At 52.4% G+C, this 21,003-nt stretch overlaps 1 protein-coding gene across 1 annotated transcript in view; it reads left to right on the top strand.

The window, feature by feature from the left end:
* Dcdc2c (doublecortin domain containing 2C) overlaps positions 1 to 6,839 on the top strand; it is an 88,631-nt gene extending 81,792 nt beyond the window's left edge. The window contains exons 10-12 of the mRNA XM_078029726.1: positions 18 to 65; positions 3,227 to 4,013; positions 6,238 to 6,839. Coding sequence (XP_077885852.1) covers positions 18 to 65; positions 3,227 to 3,250 — 72 coding nt within the window. The 3' untranslated portion in view covers positions 3,251 to 4,013; positions 6,238 to 6,839. The remainder of the gene's footprint in view (positions 1 to 17; positions 66 to 3,226; positions 4,014 to 6,237) is intronic.
* The last annotated feature ends 14,164 nt before the right edge of the window (positions 6,840 to 21,003 follow it).

Below are 21,003 nucleotides of genomic sequence, written 5' to 3'. Positions count from 1 at the left end.
TTCTTTTTGTTTTTTAGCATCTGACAAGAAGTTCATCAAGAATAAAGAAGTGGCTCAGTTTCCTGGTAAGAGAACGTTTTATGAATGGTCATAGGGGGCTCTTGGGTGTGAGGCAGGGGAGAGACTGGTGATTGTCTGGCCTCTACTTTGTCCCTCTGTGGGTCAGCCCTGGGTGCCCTGCAGCCTGCCCAAGTGCAGCATTTCCCACTGGCTGACCTGGCTGCATGTGCCAGGCCCCCTCAGCCTCCTTTCAGGTCAGTTGACAGTGAATGTTCTGACTGACCGTGAGGGGCAGATCTGTGGGCAGTCAGTGGTCAGCTCAGTGGTCAGCCAGGTAGACGTTTGCCATCTAGTTACACAATCATTCACCATTTCACTGCATTCACCCTCATGGCATGTGTGAAGAAGGAGTGAAGTGACGCTCCTGAAGCCTGTGATAAGAGGGACAGGTTTCAGAAAGGGGACCACGGGCACATATGGGGATCCTGGGGTGCAAATTTACAGCCACATGGGAAAGTATGTCGCATTGTGGGTCGAATTTTGAAAACCACATAAAATACATATGCAGGGCCAGCAATATCTCATTGATGATTGCATTTGAAAGGCAAGGTGAATTTAGGCATTTTTGAAATACATTTTAATATATTAATATAGCACAAATATTATGTTAAATTATTATTTTATATTTTTGTAATGTATGTTATATTAATATCATATTCATATAAACCCATTTTAATGTTAATACTGTTTAATCTAATTTTGGCTTTCTAATCAATGAATTATTTTTCTGTTTAATTAATTTAATTTTCTAATTGTATGTCTTAGGAAGGCTTTATGTGTGTGGGACTAGAGCCTCTGCTTCCTGGAGTATTTATCCCTTCACTCTTCATCAAACCTTCTCTGAGTTTCTTTTGTGTGTGGTGGGTGCTGGAGAACAGACATCAGTCAGGCGCGGTCTTGCCTCGGTTGCGTGTGGCCTGGTGGGGCACACATTTTACACAGAGAAGCACGCCTGTGTGCTCCAGCGGCGTGCAAGAGGCACAGGAGCAAGGGAGGACACGTGGCCAGGCGAACCTGGGGGACGTCAGGGCCATTCCAGCCCTGGCCTCTGACTTCCCTTGGTCATGTCACCCTGACTGGCATGTGATGTCTTTACTTCTCTTCCATAACCCCCTCCCCTTTTAACTAGGTAAGCTTTGTGTGCCAATGAACATTGGGTCACGCATGGGTCAGATTTTACTCTTTCAGAGAGCCTTCACTCGTCACAAGTCTGTAGTCCTAAGGATTCATATTATTGTCCTTATTTTTCAAGAAAGAATGGACTGAAATCAGGAAATAAAATTTGACTAGTCCAAGATGAACCTGAAATTAGGACTCACTTGTCATTAGTTGTTCCTTAAAAGCGTGAGAAGGCTCTGGAACTACTCCTTCTGAAGGCAGTGCCGTGTTGATGTGGAGAGTACCCCTGCAGGAGGCTCACCGTGCCCTTCTTGGCCAGCTCCTGGACACTGGGGTTGGGCACACATGTTCAGGCTAGGGTCCAGCATGGAGGGTGCTTTGGACATACTGGAAAGATGCCACACTGTGAATGACGGACTCTCTGGGCCTAGGAGAAGCTGCAGGGATTCAGAGCATTGCTATAAAGTGGAATTGTGGAAAGTTGGTAAGAATTTGCCAGGCAGATGGTGTAGAGAAGGGGGTGTGGGCAGTGGGTGGGCATGTCCAAAGGCATGGGAGAAGAGTGGTGCAGGTGGCAAAGAACAGCTCACCTGGTGCAGATGGGACCAGAAAGGGATTTGTAGCAAGATATTTGTCAGGAAGAGGTAAATTGGCAGGGCTCACTCCTGGGGACCGTAAGTCCTTGAGCGTGGGTGAGGCTGAGTGGCAGTAGAGAATAGCAACCCACCTCTCAGTGGCTCATTTCGTAATCATAGGAAGCCTGCTCTGGGTTGGGGGCTTTCCTGGCTAGCTTGCCTCCGTGCAGTGACTAGAGGACCCTTGGCATCGTATGCTACTGTCTTCAATACTTGGTCTCTGAGTTTGCTGCAAGAAGGGAAAGGAGAGTCAAGAGGAAGTCGCTTCAGAGGCTCAACATCACAGCCCAGAAGCCACACATCATGGCTCACCTCTGTTGGTCAGAACTGGTCTTGGGCTGGGAATTTGATCTCTAGGAGCTCTACTAAGTCTTTGGTGGTCAGCTGGCCATTGCCGCTATACCTTAGTCTGAGAATTTTGGTCTTTCTCCTGTGGCCAACATAAAAGCAGGGAGATAATATCAAATTTATGTTTTAAAAATTGCTGCCTAGCAAGGGGAAGTGGGAGAGGTAGGAGAACTTTGGGCACAGCTGGTGCTCTGCCTGATAGGTGGTGACTGATGGACCTAGGCAATGCGGCTGGACAGGAGTAACGATTCCTGGGAGTAGACCAAATGGACCAGACTCAGGCACACGAAGGATATGAGGGGCAAGGATGAAACTGGAGCTGGGGTTTCTGCTTTGGGTCGGGTGTTGCTTCTGAAAAGAGGAAGGGTAGGTTTTGGCTGAAGGCAGGGTGCGGGCACGTTGAGTTCTGTACCTGTCAGTTGAGTTGCCTGGCCTCTCCCAGGTTCTGCAGGCTGCTTGCTGATGGCATCCCACTGTGACATGTCGAAGCGTGATGTTTCCTCTACCCATGACACTTGTCTCTGTGGAATGGTTTTGGCCTAGTACATGTGGCTTGGCCGATGGAGCCTGATGTGTACCCTGTTCTTCCTGAGCTGACGGTCCTTTTCCACATGTTGGTGTCTATTCTTGAGAACACGATCTCTGATTTTCTTGTCCTCTGATTTATTTTCTTTTTGTTTTAATAAAACTTTCTTTCCCATTTCTGTGACTCAGAAAAAATAAGTCTTTCCTGTGTCTTTTTGGTTCTTAAACAGTGAATGGATTGTGTATTCAGTTAATATTTGGTAATGCACCTTCTATTCTTGCTTCTCTTAGGCTTCTTTGACACTATCCCCTCAAGTCTATTTTATGCTTGTTTGAGATCATTTTTCTTCATAAAAGTAAAAGTGAAAATATATTCAAAAGAACATTGTAATACCCTGTGTGAGAATTACTTTTATTAATATTGTCACTGTCACTATGAGATTACTGGTCATAGAAACATGTATCTTTCATTTCAGTTATTTTATATGGCTACTATGTTTATTGATGATTTTGTTTTATTTTGTTTACAAATAAATAAGAAAAAGAACAATATGCAATTCTAGAGGAAAAAAATACACCTGCACTACTAGAAATTCCAGTAGAAATAGAAGCTCAAAGAGAACCACAAATGGGACAAGATTCACAAAATGAATTATCATCAAGTCAAGAAGAACCAACAACAGAGCAACAAGAGTCCTCTGAAGAGTCACCCATGGGACAACCATCCCAAGAATCAATACCTGAGAAACGAGAGTCCTCTGAACAACCATCCCAAGAATCAATACCTGAGAAACACGAGTCCTCTGAACAACCATCCCAAGAATCAATACCTGAGAAACAAGAGTCCTCTGAACAACCATCCCAAGAATCAATACCTGAGAAACAAGAGTCCTCTGCACAACCATCCCAAGAATCAATACCTGAGAAACACGAGTCCTCTGAACAACCATCCCAAGAATCAATACCTGAGAAACAAGAGTCCTCTGAACAACCATCCCAAGAATCAATACCTGAGAAACAAGAGTCCTCTGAACAGTCGCCCTTGGGACAACCATCCCAAGAGAGAATTCCTGAGAAACACGAGTCCTCTCAAGAGACCTCCTTGGGACAACCATCCCAAGAGCCAACACCTGAGAAACACGAGTCCTCTGAACAGGTACCTTTGGAACAATAATCTCAAAAAGACATGAATAAGAGACAAGAAATCAGACAAACACCCAAAACAAAATATCATCCATGTTGTGAAGAGCAAAAGCCAGAACCTGGCTGAAGGATCGCAAGACACATGAAAATAAGAGTTGATGCCTTTCACATTGTGCTGAAGAGGTATGCCAGTAGAATATTAAAGTGTCGAATTCCATATTTTGATGACCTGATTTAAAGTTTAGAAAGTGTTTGGGTTTATGTGGAATTACTTCCTCTATTTCCCACTGTAGCAATGGCAGGAGCAGGGTGGTTGATGCCTGGCTTGGACCTTCCTGGTCAACCACACACCTGGTGTGCAGTGGTATACTTGCAACCTGCAGACCACCCACCTACAGAATGACCTATGATTCATTCCTCCTGTTGAAGCAGGAATGGACCTATTCCATACCATGGTTCCTGATGTGGAACTCCTAAAAAATTTAAATTGAGCAAAAAATATGCCACTTATGGTAGCTTTGAAATGATTATTGTTTTTAGAAGCCAAAAGGTGAACAATTAGAGTGTTTGACCACAAACACACACATATAAATATATAAAGGATTCATAAATTTTAGATTGTGAATTCCAACCTATTTTAATGTACCTGTGTGAATTTTGTTAAATTATTCACAGAATTGAAAACTTGGGACTTAATGGGTTAAAGTATCTTATTATAATAATAATAATAATAAATGATGATTATAATAGTAATCATATAATAATTGTTATTATCATTTATATATATGAAACACATATTATAAAGCAGATGTACACACAGGTGTGTACATATAAGCGTTTGATGTCAAGGAATGGACAGCAGAGCCTGGTTGGGACTATGTTTTCAGGGTAGAAGAGTAGACCCTCCAGTCAGATTGGCATAGCTTGGCTTCTTCCCTCACTGGAGTGTGAACTAGGCCATGATCATCTGCAAATTGGAGCTAACAATACCTAACCCACAGGCTTTGGGTAAGTCCTGTCATAGATCACTTAGGAGACACTCAGTGTCAGCGACCCCGAGACCCCCTTGGCAGTTGGCTCTCGTTATGGAGTGAGAAAGCATGCTACCCGGCGGGCCTGCTGACCCGATGGTCCTGTGGGACTCTTGCTGACCAAGCTTCTTGCCGCAGAACAAACATAGAAGCCCAGAGTTCAGGGTGTTCAGAGACCACTTAAAGATCCAAAGAGTTCTTTATGTGTGACTTAGTCACCTGGTGTTGTCTGCAGGAGGAGGAAGATGTTTATTACTTCACCATTTCTGAGGCTTCTTGCTGTGTCCTTAGACGTGACAAGAGCATCTCTTGCACTTTAAGGAGGAAACACGTCCTCAGATGGAGCCACCTCCACCCCACCGTTGGCTTTTCTGGGTCCTTTTCTGGTAGGATGCACATTTGCCCTGAGTTGGCTGCATTCTTAGAACCTCCTTATGGCACGTCCCCTTCTTTTGTGTGTGACTTCCGTCTGGCTGTCCCATCCTGTGCTGGAGCCTGGCGTGCTGCTGTGGGAAGAGCATGGACCAGGGGCTGGAGAGCCAGGCTCTGGTCCAGGCACCTCCGTTTGTCGGCCAGGTGGACTAGGTCCTCTCTTTCCTTCTCCAAATGTTAGCTGTCTTTTGTCAAAGGGAAGTCACACATGTTGGCACTGGAGACAAGCTAAGCACTCAAGAGCTCACCACAGACACTGTCCCTCAGGGTCACCTTACAGCAGGTGGCTTCCCCGAAGTTCTGCACAACCTGTAGCTTGTAGGTAGCAGGCATGGGGTTGACATCTGATTTTTCTTTTTGTTCTTTTAAATAATTCCAGGTCCACTATAATACTCAACCTGTTTATGAATAAAATGTAATTAAACACTGAGAATTTTACTGGAGAAAAATGGATAGATTTTAATTTAATGTATACATAAAATTTTAAAAACCATTAAAAGTGCAGCTTCTAGATGACGTCCACACTGGTGCTTTTAGAGTGGTCTGGGTATTGGGAGTGTGACTTACCTCAAGAGCGATTCGGTTATCACGACTGAACAGAAAGCCCAAGCCCAAACAAGGCCACAGTGTGGAGGGAGGGGAAGACGGGAAGGGGCCGAGGGCCAGGGCGTTTGGGCTCCTGGAGTGGGAGGCCCAAACACTGAACGGGAGCCACTTTTGTGACTTTGCAAGGCTGCTGTCTGCATCTGTCGCTGAGTGGCCGCCTATGACGCTCTAGTGCTCTGTGACTGGTGGTCACGGGATGCTGAGGTCCCAGGTCCTCACCTCCCTCCTTCCCAAGAACAGAACTGGCGCTAAGAGCAGTTCCAGCTCCTGCGAGTAAGATGTGGCCGCACCGTGGCTCTGCGACAGTGGCTGTCAACCTGCCTTTCTGTTTCTTCCAGATGCCCTGGGAGTGGGAGCCAGTGAGCCAACCAGCACACCTTTACATCAATGTGAAACCCATCTGCCTTCAACCCTGGGGCTCCCATCTCACAAACGGACACTCTAATAGCAAGAAAATCCTCTCTGCGTGAAGCTGAGGCCCCCAGAGCTGAGTCTTCTCTAAAAGCTGGGGCTGGGACTCCCCTGAGTTCATTTTCTAATTTCCTTTCTTGGTGATATTCTTTTAAATAAACATTTAAGAGAATGGAAGGTGAACTTACCATTGTTTTAAACTTTACCATGTTTAAAATAATTTTAAAAATTGGTCTGAATTAAGATTTATTCTACTTCAAATGCTAGCTGTCTAAATTGTTCTGAAACTCATATCATCTTTTGAAAAGAGCAAGATTTTATGAGTCTCAAGATTCAAACTTTAAAAAAAAATTTTAGTTGTAGGTGGACACAATAACCTTTGTTTTATTTTTATGTGGTGCTAAGGATCGAACGCAGTGCCTCACGCATGCCAGGCAAGTGCTCTACCACTGAGCCACAACCCCAGCCTAAGCTTCAGACTTTTAATAGAATTGTGATAGCTTACAGTCCCATGACTATGAGATTGTAATATCGAACTAGTCTTTATAAAAAACTGAAAGTGAACTTTTCCCCTACAAAGTACCTTTCTTTGTTGAACTTGTAGTACAGAGCTGCCTTGTTAATCCCCAGGATCTCCATCTGCAGTGCTGCCGCCATCCACTCCGTGGGCTGGAGTTTCTTCTTCAAGCACACCCCAAGTGTCTGAAGGCCTTCAGCGCTGAGAAGCATTTGAAGACCATCAGGAGTGTTTCTGAACATTTAAAATGTACTCAGATGGCTTTCTCTTTTGTAGGTTAAGCCTGTGTGCCACGCCTGTGTGTGCCGGGCAGGGGCTTTGCCACGGAGCTTCAACGGTGTTTTGAGGTGGGCTGTGAGGTGGGCTCTCAGGCAAGGCCCATCCAGCTGTGAGGTGGATACTCTCAGGCAAGGCCCATCCAGCTGTGAGGTGGACACTCTCAGGCAAGGCCCATCCAGCTGTGAAGTGGACACTCTCAGGCAAGGCCCATCCAGCTGTGAGGTGGATACTCCAGGCAAGGCCCATCCAGCTGTGAGGTGGACACTCTCAGGCAAGGCCCGTCCAGCTGTGAGGTGGACACTCTCAGGCAAGGCCCATCCAGCTGTGAGGTGGATACTCTCAGGCAAGGCCCATCCAGCTGTGAGGTGGACACTCTCAGGCAAGGCCCGTCCAGCTGTGAGGTGGGCTCTCAGGCAAGGCCCATCCAGCTGTGAGGTGGATACTCTCAGGCAAGGCCCATCCAGCTGTGAGGTGGATACTCTCAGGCAAGGCCCATCCAGCTGTGAGGTGGACACTCTCAGGCAAGGCCCATCCATCTGTGAAGTGGACACTCTCAGGCAAGGCCCATCCAGCGGTGAAGTGGACACTCTCAGGCAAGGCCCATCCAGCTGTGAGGTGGGCTCTCAGGCAAGGCCCATCCAGCTGTGAGGTGGACACTCTCAGGCAAGGCCCATCCAGCTGTGAAGTGGACACTCTCAGGCAAGGCCCATCCAGCTGTGAGGTGGACACTCTCAGGCAAGGCCCGTCCAGCTGTGAGGTGGGCTCTCAGGCAAGGCCCATCCAGCTGTGAGGTGGATACTCTCAGGCAAGGCCCATCCAGCTGTGAGGTGGATACTCTCAGGCAAGGCCCATCCAGCTGTGAGGTGGACACTCTCAGGCAAGGCCCATCCATCTGTGAAGTGGACACTCTCAGGCAAGGCCCATCCAGCGGTGAAGTGGACACTCTCAGGCAAGGCCCATCCAGCTGTGAGGTGGGCTCTCAGGCAAGGCCCATCCAGCTGTGAGGTGGACACTCTCAGGCAAGGCCCATCCAGCTGTGAAGTGGACACTCTCAGGCAAGGCCCATCCAGCTGTGAAGTGGACACTCTCAGGCAAGGCCCATCCAGCTATGAAGTGGACACTCTCAGGCAAGGCCCATCCAGCTGTGAGGTGGATACTCTCAGGCAAGGCCCGTCCAGCTGTGAGGTGGACACTCTCAGGCAAGGCCCATCCAGCTGTGAGGTGGGCTCTCAGGCAAGGCCCGTCCAGCTGTAAGGTGGGCTCTCAGGAAAGGCCCGTCCAGCTGTAAGGTGGGCTCTCAGGCAAGGCCCATCCAGCTGTGAGGTGGACACTCTCAGGCAAGGCCCATCCAGCTGTGAGGTGGACACTCTCAGGCAAGGCCCATCCAGCTGTGAGGTGGATACTCTCAGGCAAGGCCCATCCAGCTGTGAGGTGGACACTCTCAGGCAAGGCCCATCCAGCTGTGAGGTGGATACTCTCAGGCAAGGCCCATCCAGCTGTGAGGTGGATACTCCAGGCAAGGCCCATCCAGCTGTGAGGTGGACACTCTCAGGCAAGGCCCATCCAGCTGTGAGGTGGGCTCTCAGGCAAGGCCCATCCAGCTGTGAGGTGGACACTCTCAGGCAAGGCCCGTCCAGCTGTGAGGTGGGCTCTCAGGCAAGGCCCGTCCAGCTGTGAGGTGGACACTCTCAGGCAAGGCCCATCCAGCTGTGAAGTGGACACTCTCAGGCAAGGCCCATCCAGCTGTGAGGTGGACACTCTCAGGCAAGGCCCATCCAGCTGTGAGGTGGACACTCTCAGGCAAGGCCCATCCAGCTGTGAGGTGGACACTCTCAGGCAAGGCCCATCCAGCTGTGAGGTGGGCTCTCAGGCAAGGCCCATCCAGCTGTGAGGTGGATACTCCAGGCAAGGCCCATCCAGCTGTGAGGTGGACACTCTCAGGCAAGGCCCATCCAGCTGTGAGGTGGGCTCTCAGGCAAGGCCCATCCAGCTGTGAGGTGGACACTCTCAGGCAAGGCCCGTCCAGCTGTGAGGTGGGCTCTCAGGCAAGGCCCGTCCAGCTGTGAGGTGGACACTCTCAGGCAAGGCCCGTCCAGCTGTGAGGTGGATACTCTCAGGCAAGGCCCATCCAGCTGTGAGGTGGACACTCTCAGGCAAGGCCCATCCAGCTGTGAAGTGGATACTCTCAGGCAAGGCCCATCCAGCTGTGAAGTGGACACTCTCAGGCAAGGCCCATCCAGCTGTGAGGTGGATACTCCAGGCAAGGCCCATCCAGCTGTGAGGTGGACACTCTCAGGCAAGGCCTGTCCAGCTGTGAGGTGGACACTCTCAGGCAAGGCCCATCCAGCTGTGAGGTGGATACTCTCAGGCAAGGCCCATCCAGCTGTGAGGTGGATACTCTCAGGCAAGGCCCATCCAGCTGTGAGGTGGGCTCTCAGGCAAGGCCCATCCAGCTGTGAGGTGGACACTCTCAGGCAAGGCCCATCCAGCTGTGAGGTGGATACTCTCAGGCAAGGCCCGTCCAGCTGTGAGGTGGACACTCTCAGGCAAGGCCCATCCAGCTGTGAGGTGGACACTCTCAGGCAAGGCCCGTCCAGCTGTGAGGTGGATACTCTCAGGCAAGGCCCGTCCAGCTGTGAGGTGGATACTCTCAGGCAAGGCCCATCCAGCTGTGAGGTGGACACTCTCAGGCAAGGCCCATCCAGCTGTGAGGTGGATACTCTCAGGCAAGGCCCATCCAGCTGTGAGGTGGACACTCTCAGGCAAGGCCCATCCAGCTGTGAGGTGGACACTCTCAGGCAAGGGCCGTCCAGCTGTGAGGTGGATACTCTCAGGCAAGGCCCATCCAGCTGTGAGGTGGATACTCTCAGGCAAGGCCCGTCCAGCTGTGAGGTGGATAATCTCAGGCAAGGCCCATCCAGCTGTGAAGTGGACACTCTCAGGCAAGGCCCATCCAGCTGTGAGGTGGGCTCTCAGGCAAGGCCCATCCAGCTGTGAGGTGGACACTCTCAGGCAAGGCCCATCCAGCTGTGAGGTGGACACTCTCAGGCAAGGCCCATCCAGATGTGAGGTGGACACTCTCAGGCAAGGCCCATCCAGCTGTGAGGTGGACACTCTCAGGCAAGGCCCATCCAGCTGTGAGGTGGATACTCTCAGGCAAGGCCCATCCAGATGTGAGGTGGACACTCTCAGGCAAGGCCCGTCCAGCTGTGAGGTGGGCTCTCAGGCAAGGCCCATCCAGATGTGAGGTGGATACTCTCAGGCAAGGCCCATCCAGCTGTGAGGTGGATACTCTCAGGCAAGGCCCGTCCAGCTATGAGGTGGATACTCTCAGGCAAGGCCCATCCAGATGTGAGGTGGACACTCTCAGGCAAGGCCCGTCCAGCTGTGAGGTGGACACTCTCAGGCAAGGCCCGTCCAGCTGTGAGGTGGATACTCTCAGGCAAGGCCCATCCAGCTGTGAGGTGGACACTCTCAGGCAAGGCCCATCCAGCTGTGAAGTGGATACTCTCAGGCAAGGCCCATCCAGCTGTGAAGTGGACACTCTCAGGCAAGGCCCATCCAGCTGTGAGGTGGATACTCCAGGCAAGGCCCATCCAGCTGTGAGGTGGACACTCTCAGGCAAGGCCCGTCCAGCTGTGAGGTGGACACTCTCAGGCAAGGCCCATCCAGCTGTGAGGTGGATACTCTCAGGCAAGGCCCATCCAGCTGTGAGGTGGATACTCTCAGGCAAGGCCCATCCAGCTGTGAGGTGGGCTCTCAGGCAAGGCCCATCCAGCTGTGAGGTGGACACTCTCAGGCAAGGCCTGTCCAGCTGTGAGGTGGACACTCTCAGGCAAGGCCCGTCCAGCTGTGAGGTGGATACTCTCAGGCAAGGCCCATCCAGCTGTGAGGTGGATACTCTCAGGCAAGGCCCATCCAGCTGTGAGGTGGACACTCTCAGGCAAGGCCCATCCAGCTGTGAAGTGGATACTCTCAGGCAAGGCCCATCCAGCTGTGAAGTGGACACTCTCAGGCAAGGCCCATCCAGCTGTGAGGTGGATACTCCAGGCAAGGCCCATCCAGCTGTGAGGTGGACACTCTCAGGCAAGGCCCGTCCAGCTGTGAGGTGGACACTCTCAGGCAAGGCCCATCCAGCTGTGAGGTGGATACTCTCAGGCAAGGCCCATCCAGCTGTGAGGTGGATACTCTCAGGCAAGGCCCATCCAGCTGTGAGGTGGGCTCTCAGGCAAGGCCCATCCAGCTGTGAGGTGGACACTCTCAGGCAAGGCCCGTCCAGCTGTGAGGTGGATACTCTCAGGCAAGGCCCATCCAGCTGTGAGGTGGATACTCTCAGGCAAGGCCCATCCAGCTGTGAGGTGGATACTCTCAGGCAAGGCCCATCCAGCTGTGAGGTGGACACTCTCAGGCAAGGCCCATCCAGCTGTGAGGTGGGCTCTCAGGCAAGGCCCATCCAGATGTGAGGTGGATACTCTCAGGCAAGGCCCATCCAGCTGTGAGGTGGATACTCTCAGGCAAGGCCCGTCCAGCTATGAGGTGGATACTCTCAGGCAAGGCCCATCCAGATGTGAGGTGGACACTCTCAGGCAAGGCCCATCCAGCTGTGAGGTGGACACTCTCAGGCAAGGCCCATCCAGCTGTGAGGTGGACACTCTCAGGCAAGGCCCATCCAGCTGTGAGGTGGATACTCTCAGGCAAGGCCCATCCAGCTGTGAGGTGGATACTCTCAGGCAAGGCCCATCCAGCTGTGAGGTGGGCTCTCAGGCAAGGCCCATCCAGATGTGAGGTGGATACTCTCAGGCAAGGCCCATCCAGCTGTGAGGTGGATACTCTCAGGCAAGGCCCGTCCAGCTATGAGGTGGATACTCTTCAGGCAAGGCCCATCCAGATGTGAGGTGGACACTCTCAGGCAAGGCCCATCCAGCTGTGAGGTGGACACTCTCAGGCAAGGCCCATCCAGCTGTGAGGTGGATACTCTCAGGCAAGGCCCATCCAGCTGTGAGGTGGATACTCTCAGGCAAGGCCCATCCAGCTGTGAGTTGGGCTCTCAGGCAAGGCCCATCCAGATGTGAGGTGGATACTCTCAGGCAAGGCCCATCCAGCTGTGAGGTGGACACTCTCAGGCAAGGCCCGTCCAGCTATGAGGTGGATACTCTCAGGCAAGGCCCATCCAGCTGTGAGGTGGGCTCTCAGGCAAGGCCCATCCAGCTGTTAGGTGGACACTCTCAGGCAAGGCCCATCCAGCTGTGAGGTGGACACTCTCAGGCAAGGCCCATCCAGCTGTGAGGTGCACGCTCGGGCTGCCTGCTCACTTTTAACTGAAGGTCTCACTGAAGCCAGCTATGGAGAGTGCAGAGAGGATAGGAGGGATTTTAGGAGACAGCAAAAGGTGAAGTAAACTTAAAAGGGAAAGGGCAGCTGAGCCCTGTTACAGTTCAGATCTTAAAATCTAAGCAGGGCAATGGAGCAAAAGAGGCTGGCCACCTTATTAAGGTGGGAGGTGAGAGGTGGAGGCATGGTTAAGTAGGTGTAAAATTGCTAAAATGGATGAGGTGGGGAGCGGGAATAGAACTGTGATTATGTCAGAAGGAAGGAGTGGGCCTAAAGAAATCCACTCAGGGAGAGGGACCAAGTTTAAGGGGCAAGTTGCAGTTACTCCCTTAAAGGGACCTTGGAGTGCAGCGCGCTGGGAGGACAGACCTTCCAGCTGCGGCCAGGGGCCAGTCACAGCGCTGGGCAGCCATCTCTGAGCACACGGGTCAGGACGGTCAGACAAGCAGGGCTTCAGCACTGCAAGATGAGTGGACTAGGGTGTTTTAGGCAGGAGCCAGAGTTTGCATGTGACCCTGGGATATCCGCAGGACCAGGTTACAGGTCAGGTCACCAAGGGAAGGAAAGGAGAGCAGTTGGGGGAGGCGGGAGAGGAAGAGTGAAGTCAAGCTTGCTTCCCTCTCTCAGGGACGTCTGGCAAGAAGGTCTGTGCCAGCCAGCACTGACGAAGCACAGGAGTTCAAGGCCAGGAAAGAAGGACCACTGCCTGGGGTCCTGTTTCCCAGGGTGTGATTCTCCTAGTGCCAGGGCGGGCTCTCTTGTGACGGCTCTTCCCACACTGATTCTCCTTGAGCTGCCTTTTTTTACTGGAATGTCTCACAGGGTGTGTTGATCCTGGTGAGGACCCTGGTGTGAGGACCCTGGGCGTGAGGACCCTGGGCGTGAGGACCCTTGTGTGAGGACCCTGGGCGTGAGGACCCTTGGCGTGAGGACCCTTGTGTGAGGACCCTGGGTGTGAGGACCCTGGGCATGAGGACCCTGGGCGTGAGGACCCTGGGCATGAGGACCCTTGTGTGAGGACCCTGGTGTGAGGACCCTGGGCGTGAAGACCCTGGGCATGAGGACCCTTGTGTGAGGACCCTGGGCGTGAGGACCCTGGGCGTGAGGACCCTTGTGTGAGGACCCTGGGCGTGGGACCCTTGGCGTGAGGACCCTTGTGTGAGGACCCTGGGCGTGAGAACCCTGGTGTGAGGACCCTTGTGTGAGGACCCTGGGCGTGAGGACCCTTGTGTGAGGACCCTTGTGTGAGGACCCTTGTGTGAGGACCCTGGGCATGAGGACCCTTGTGTGAGGACCCTTGTGTGAGGATCCTGGGCGTGAGGACCCTTGTGTGAGGACCCTGGGCATGAGGACCCTGGTGTGAGGACCCTGGGCGTGAGGACCCTTGTGTGAGGACCCTGGGCGTGAGGACCCTTGTGTGAGGACCCTGGGTGTGAGGACCCTTGTGTGAGGACCCTGGGCGTGAGGACCCTGGGCGCGAGGACCCTGGGCATGAGGACCCTTGTGTGAGGACCCTGGGCGTGAGGACCCTGGGTATGAGGACCCTTGTGTGAGGACCCTGGGCGCGAGGACCCTGGGCGTGAGGACTCCTTTCCTTCCTGCTATTTTAAGATTTTCTCTTTGTCTTTCCACAGTTTTATTGTGATGTATTTGCAGATCTCTTTGAGTTTATCCTTGGAATTTGTTGAGCTTGTGTTAAGATAATGATCAGATGGAGATTTCCTTAATTGTCTTGACCCTGGTTTTTTCTGAGGGGTTCTGCCTTGTTGGGGCCCATGGTCAGTATTCTGGCAAGGAGCTGACAGCTCTACCCTGGCCTTCACTTCCTGCTTGTGCAGAGTCTCAGGGTCAGCCAGAGGTGGGGGTTTAGGCCTTCTCAGAACGTGTCACAACTTTGCAGTTCCCTCTGTAAATATCTCATTCCCTAGGTTTTTCATTAGACCAGACTTAAGAAAGTTTTTGTTTAGCCTCTTGTGAGCCCACCCAACGTCATCAGTCAGGCAGCTGTGATGTTAAACAGTTGCCACTGGTGTTTCTGACTCGCCTCAGGGTTAGGGATGTTCACCCCAGAGAGATCTGAGTCAGAGGGGAGAGGCCTGGAGAGCAGCTGGCCCTGCTGCAGCTGCGAGGACGTCCTCTGGGTGAGCTGAAGGCTGGAGAGGGGGAGTTGCCCACCTGCTCTGGTCACAGCTGCTGCGTTTAACAGGCAACTGGTTTTCAAGGCTGCTGCTGCCCTGGGAGGGAGACTGGACGAGGAGAGTTACAACGCCAGGACCCTTCCTGTTCCTGCTGGATTTAGTTGATTTTCTTGAGAAGTGCTCTTGGATTCTGGAGTTCTAAAGGTCATTTTGGATCTTTTTGCTAGTGTTCTCATTACTTTGCTGGGGGGGTGGGTTTTCGGTGGTCCTGGCCCTACTGATTCAGGAGTGGCTCTCTCATGGGGTCCTTGACATGGCCCACAGTGGGAAGGCCGGTTTCCCTGGGGACCACCTGCCATACGTCATCTGTTCTCGTGCCCGTGTTCACACACAGGCTTGAAGCAGGTCAGCAAGCCCCTGTCCCTGCAGCCGTCCACCTGGGGATGCGTAGACAGCCATCCTCTCTCCTGGGGCCTGCCATCTTGGGGACTGGCACACACAGTGGCCTTCTTCTCTCATTGTGGGTGGTATTTCTTTTCCCCACTCGTGGCAAGGAGGAAAGGAGACGCTGAAGTGCCCTCCCTGGGCTGGTGATCACGGGACTGCAAGCCGTCGTCCCAGCCGGGTCACTTCTGTGGTGAGAAGGCTCTAGAACAGCCTCGTGTGTGGGGGAGGGAGGGGGAGGGGGAGGGGAGATGTGTTGACACTACAGTTTGCCTCATTAGTGCATCCCAAAGAGAGTTCTATTAAAAACTGTTTTTAAAACAAGTTTTAATGTAAAATGAATATAGAATATCTATGTATATTGCAGCAAAACAAATTGAAATTTTAATATTGATTATCAGAACTTATGAAAGCAAAATAATTAGTTTTGATATATGTGGGTTAAAATTATATTCTTAAAATTATTTTAAGACTATATTCTTAGTATTTTCTAAAAGATATACCTTAGTATGGTCAAGTTATTTTTTTCACAAAATTCTCTACATTTTTCTTTAATTCCCTGTTTGCATTTTTTTTGTGAGTCAAGTTTGTCTAAAGTCTGTTTATCTTTATTTTCTTTTTTGAAGAATTTAAACAGGCTGCCTCTTCAAATACAGTTTTCTTTAAGCTCCATTTTTGTGTTTTCTATTCCTAGTAAAATACCAACTTTCCTTGGCTCTTCACAATGCTCTGAGGCAGGCAGCCCCTTGGTATAAGAGTCTGCCTGTCTGATCTAAAGGATTCAGAAGAAAAATCCAATTGCATTAAAAATGTGAAATTTGAATATGTTGCCAATAAAATAAAAATGTTGATAAATAAAGGTTAAAAAATTAAAGCTACTTTTAATGATATTCTCAAAAGTACTACTCTTCTTTGAAGACACAGACAATAATTTAAAACCAAAAGGCAAAATGTAAATTATAATAAATATCAAAACATTGAATCTAAATTATTTAAATAAAGTAAAATTGAAAATTTAATTTTTGCAAAATGTAAAGAATATTTTTATAAAAGTGAAAGTCTACCATCATTTACTGTTTAAGGTGTATGCATTTTGGTTGTAAGGAATCATTACCACACTTCATGAATGCTACCTCCTAATCTGTCCCCCAGGTCACTTGTGAGGTATCTCTGCTACACATATCTACCTGTAAGAGTAGTGTGAGTTGTTTCTGTCACTGACACTTCTCGGACCCCTGCCCAGTAGCTGGTGCCAGGCCAATTACCTGGAACTGTGAAGAAGGATTTCTGGAAGGAAGAGAACGGCCTCTGGCATGGTTGCCCGGCACAGGGTGGGTGGCTTCATGCCCACAGGAAGACCTTGTGGGTTAATGACTCAGGGCCGTGCGGCTCAGATGCCCTCCCCTGGAGCAGCACCCCTCTGTCACCAGGAGGTGCATGCACAACCCTTTTTTGTTGGGAAGACCTGGGCAGAGGTGTGAGCCAGCCTGGCAGGAGGCAGGAGCTTCCCGTGCAGGAGGCAGGAGGAGGCGGCTGCCGGCACCGTGCTGATCCTGCAGGACAGAGGCTGTGCACGGGAGGCATCCACTGCCCAGGAGTTGCCCTCTGTGGAGGGGCACCCCTGCTCCCTTGTGGGAACGAGTTAGTGTAAGTTCAGGTGACATCCCCTCCGTGCAGCTCAGCACCACAGATCGCTGGTTTGATGTCCACTCCGCCATCTGACTGCAAGTGCCGTGGATTGTCCTGAGTGGGGCGGAGGTGAGACCCCCTGGTTGGCTGGCTAAGGTCTCTGAGAAACCTCTCGGAAGCCACCTCTGTGCTGGTCCTCACTGGGCCTGGACAATAGGCAATGGGAGATGGTGGCCCCCACCTGCCCTGATCCAATTTGGCCTTTCCTGCAGTAACTCCAGGTAGCTCTGGAAACAGGGCAAGAACGTTCCCTTTCTAGAGAAAATAACCTCTCAGAACAGTTCCTGGAGATTCCCTAAGTGGAGTTTGGAATTGGGCTCTCCTCTGCTCCTTCAAGCACTGGTAGCTCCGACACTGGCTGCTCTCGCCAGCCTCGCGCAACATGTCCTGGGTGCTGTAGCGCACTGCAGTAGAACCCAGGGGATTTCTGTTGCTGGTCCATGGTTCACATTCCGAAACACCACCACGGAATAGAAAGAATTGTCCTGGATGTTTAGAAATGTCACTTCAGAAGGAAAGACAGAAGTCTAAGCTAATTTTGGTGCAGGGTACAAGCTACTCTGTAGCCATGACTGGTTTTACTAATGGAAGAGATTCTGAAGCCGTTCATGCTGATGAAAGGCAGGAGTGGGAGGAAATACCCCTGTGGGTCTCTTTGCCCCTTCCCTTTCCCTGTTTACTGCACCTCTAGTGCTCAGTGCAGGCTGCACTGAGCAGCTCCCGTCGTGAAATGTGCTGGTGGGTGAGCACAGAAACAAGCCTCTGTTAGGGTTTGGATGTGAGGGGTCCCCACCAGCAAATGGTGGCTTGTGACACCCCTGCCAGGGCTCACAGGAGGGTGTCCCTGTTTGCACCTTCTTTGGCTATACCTCAGCCTGTCCACATAACAGTAACTTTATACAATGGTCTTTCCTGAGAGCTTCACAAAGCTCCTAACATTGCACATTGCAACTTAGTATGAACTGAGGGGTAAGCTGCATGACGTTGCTAAGTCCACAGCCTGCCTGGTGACACAATGGACAGTATGACTCACAGTGCCGATGACTTAATGCCACCTACTGGTCTGACTGAAGCGGCCGCCCAGCCAGCAGCCTCTGTCCTGCTCTGTGCCTTGCTTGGGTGCCCTTTTGTTTTCTTTACAGGAATCCTTCCAGTGGGTATTCCAATCCTGAGGCTTTCGTGAGGCTGTTGGCATCAAGGCCTGGGCTGGCCTGCCTGGCTTTGAGCTCCAGCTTTGACAGCTCTGGCTTTGGGTGGAATGGGGTGAGAGGGTCCTGTCTTCAGGGGTTTGTCCTGGCCAAATGCAGAAGCTTGCAGATTTCTGAGATTGAATTTGGCACATTTATTGTTATTACTGAGTGGCTGCTGGCTGCCTGCTCTCACATTTTGCCTCCCTAAGACATTAGGGTAGCATGTTGGGGAGTGGGTATGAGCATCACACGCCAACTCTGCCTGAAACATCATCCTCAGGGGCTGCATGCTAAGTGCATCTCACAAGTGTAGATTGCAGAGCACGGAGAGGACTTCAGTGACTCCCACCTTGGGCTGGTAGATAATGGCTGCTTTCCAAAGCTCTGAGAGAATGCTTTGGGTGGAAGATGGGAGGTGACTTTCTGGGCTATGAAAATAATTGTTATTTTTCTGCCTCCCTCCTCCCTATTGCCCGACTCCACTCCTCGCCTCTCTTCCCTCCAGCCCCTGGCCCACCTTCCTCTCTCTGCTTCCTCTTGCTGTTCATGCAGAGGCAGCTGCAGGGGCTCGGCTCCATGGCTGCCGGCTTCCTGGGCTCCTCCCCAGGTGGGGCTGAGCTAGGTGTGCAGCCCGAGTAGCCTGGAGTGAGGAATGAGCCATGCTCTCCCTCTGAGCTGCACCAGGTCTGCTTGCAGAGCGCTGACCACAGAGGCTCTGAGTGGAAAACGTGATCGTGAAACTGAGCTCTGTTATTCAGTAAAAATCTGGATGGCCTCCCACTGCGGTCCTGCCAACATGCGCAGGAGACCCTCAGGAAATGAGGAGAGCCCTGAAGTCAGCGTCCTTGGGGACTCTGAGAGGAAAACTGCCCTGTCTTCAGCAGGTGGGCGGCTGCCTGTTGACTGTGCCAAGGCAGAAGGGTCTGAGCCTGAGGGGGCGTAGGAGTTCTCCACCGAGGCCCCTGGAGGAGCACAGGCCTGGTCAGGCCTGGTCAGGGTGAGGTGGGGACTGGGGTGGGGTGAGGTGGGGGCTGGGGTGGGGGTGAGGTGGGGGCTGGGGTGGGGGTGAGGTGGGGGCTGGGGTGGGGTGAGGTGGGGGCTGGGGTGGGGGTGAGGTGGGGGCTGGGGTGGGGTGAGGTGGGGGCTGGAGTTGGGGGTGAGGTGGGGGCTGGGGTGGGGGCTGGAGTTGGGGGTGAGGTGGGGGCTGGGGTGGGGGTGAGGTGGGGGCTGGGGTGGGGGTGAGGTGGGGGCTGGAGTTGGGGGTGAGGTGGGGGCTGGAGTTGGGGGTGAGGTGGGGGCTGGGGTGCGGGTGGGTGGGCTGCAGTGGGCCATGGGGTGACGACGCTCTGGGCAGTGGCAGAGGCGTGCACTGGAGCTTGTGGCACAGAGGAGCCCAGGATTAATGGACGCAGCCACAGGATAAAAGGTGGTGAGCAGAGAGAGGTGCGCACTGGGCCCGGAGAGTATCCTGGATTCGTCTCCAGGAACAGGGAGGAGGGGTCTGCCTGGGGGTGAAGGTCGGCCCTGATGGGGCACCATGTGAGCAAGTTCCCCTTTAAGTGAACTGAAAGCAGAGAGGGTTTCTTTTTCTCAGTGTCTCTTTGCAATTGGTGTAAAGGGGACCAGGAGGAGGGAAGGGGTGCAGGAGGAGGAGTCCCTGGGTGGGAGGCTTGGGGAGGGGGCTGCTGGCAGGGCAGGGAGGGGGTGCAGGCTTAGGGGTCCTGCAGGAATGAAGAGGCAGGGAAGATGAGGGGGGGCGCTTCCCCAGGAGTCTAGGGTCAGGATGAAGCCAGCCTGCTGCCAGGCGGGGCTGGGCACAGGAGAGCGCAGAGGGAGAGCCTGGGTCTGGAGCACAGGGAGCAGCCTGGGGCTGGGGCGAGCCAGCCATGGGGAGGGGGCTACCGGGTCAGGGGGAATCCTACCAGGGTGCAGGGTCAGGGGGCAGGTGCAGGGTGCAGGGTCAGGGTGCAGGGGCGGGGGGCAGGGTCAGGGTGCAGGGTCAGGGTGCAGGGTCAGGGTGCAGGGTCAGGGGCAGGGGGCAGGGGCAGGCTGCAGTCAGAGCACAGAATCAGTCATGGGGCACAGCCCAGCTACACGGAAGGGATTCAGTCCTTGTTGCTCTTCATGGATCTGTGTCACAGGAGGGGCTCTCAGTCCTGGGCTTAGCCCTTTCTGATGGAAGGTTCTGGAGACAGGGCTGGCAGTGGGGAAGGGAGGAGACCCAGTGAGGGGTACTGACCTGGCTCCTTCCTCCCTCCTGTGGGACCCTCTGCGTCTTCTTGGTCTAAGCCCCGAGTGGTACTGACCTCTGTTACACGTACACATTAGAGAGGATTTAGGAATTTGAAGGCAAAATTAGGAACCACAGTCATTGTTTGAGTTTCCTGGACCAGCTGCTAACAGCTCGACTTGGAATTCAAAGAAACGAAAATACTAGGGGGGGAAGAGCGGCATCTCCCTGGGGACTGGGACTTGCATCCATCAGTTGGCTGTTTTGAATATCAGTTCCTGAAAGTAGTGAATCTTTCAGTCTGGATTTTGATATTCTGGGATCCTAACCCTGGTGGAGTAGGACTGTGGTCTCCAGTAGAACTGGCACAGAAAACAGTGAGCTCCAGGGAAACCGGATGTTTTTCACACCAACGTCCCTGTTTCTTAGTGCCTGGAGTGTGAGAAGTACCAATCAAACGTCAGGGAGACGAGTCAATGAATTGGAGGATCTCCTCACAGCGAGACCCACGCAGGTCTCTCTTTGTCTAAACTTTTTAAGAAAGATCCAGGAGAGATATCGTGGTTACGGACACCTTTGCCATAGCCAGGTGGAGAAGACCAGCAGGTGCTGATGGATGTGGGATGTGATGGCCTTTGTGACTTGCTGGCTTTATTTGAACGTGATGCCCCCAGCAGTGGGAGGTCCATGAGTAAGTCCCAGCCCCATCACCCTGTGCACCACTGGCCTGGCGTCCCTAGAGGCAGACGTCAGGAAGCAAGATTCATCTGGGAAACGAACCATGAGATGAGATGGAAATCGGATCTTCTCTGGCCCAGAGATTAGCTCTCTAATGTAAAAGCCCAAATCACGGAGCAAGACCAGAGCCCGGGGAA

Source organism: Ictidomys tridecemlineatus, chromosome 12 (genome assembly GCF_052094955.1).
Source record: "Ictidomys tridecemlineatus isolate mIctTri1 chromosome 12, mIctTri1.hap1, whole genome shotgun sequence".
NCBI lineage: Eukaryota > Metazoa > Chordata > Mammalia > Rodentia > Sciuridae > Ictidomys > Ictidomys tridecemlineatus.
Note: the sequence above shows the minus strand (reverse complement) of the source record. Positions and strands in the feature narration are given on the sequence as shown.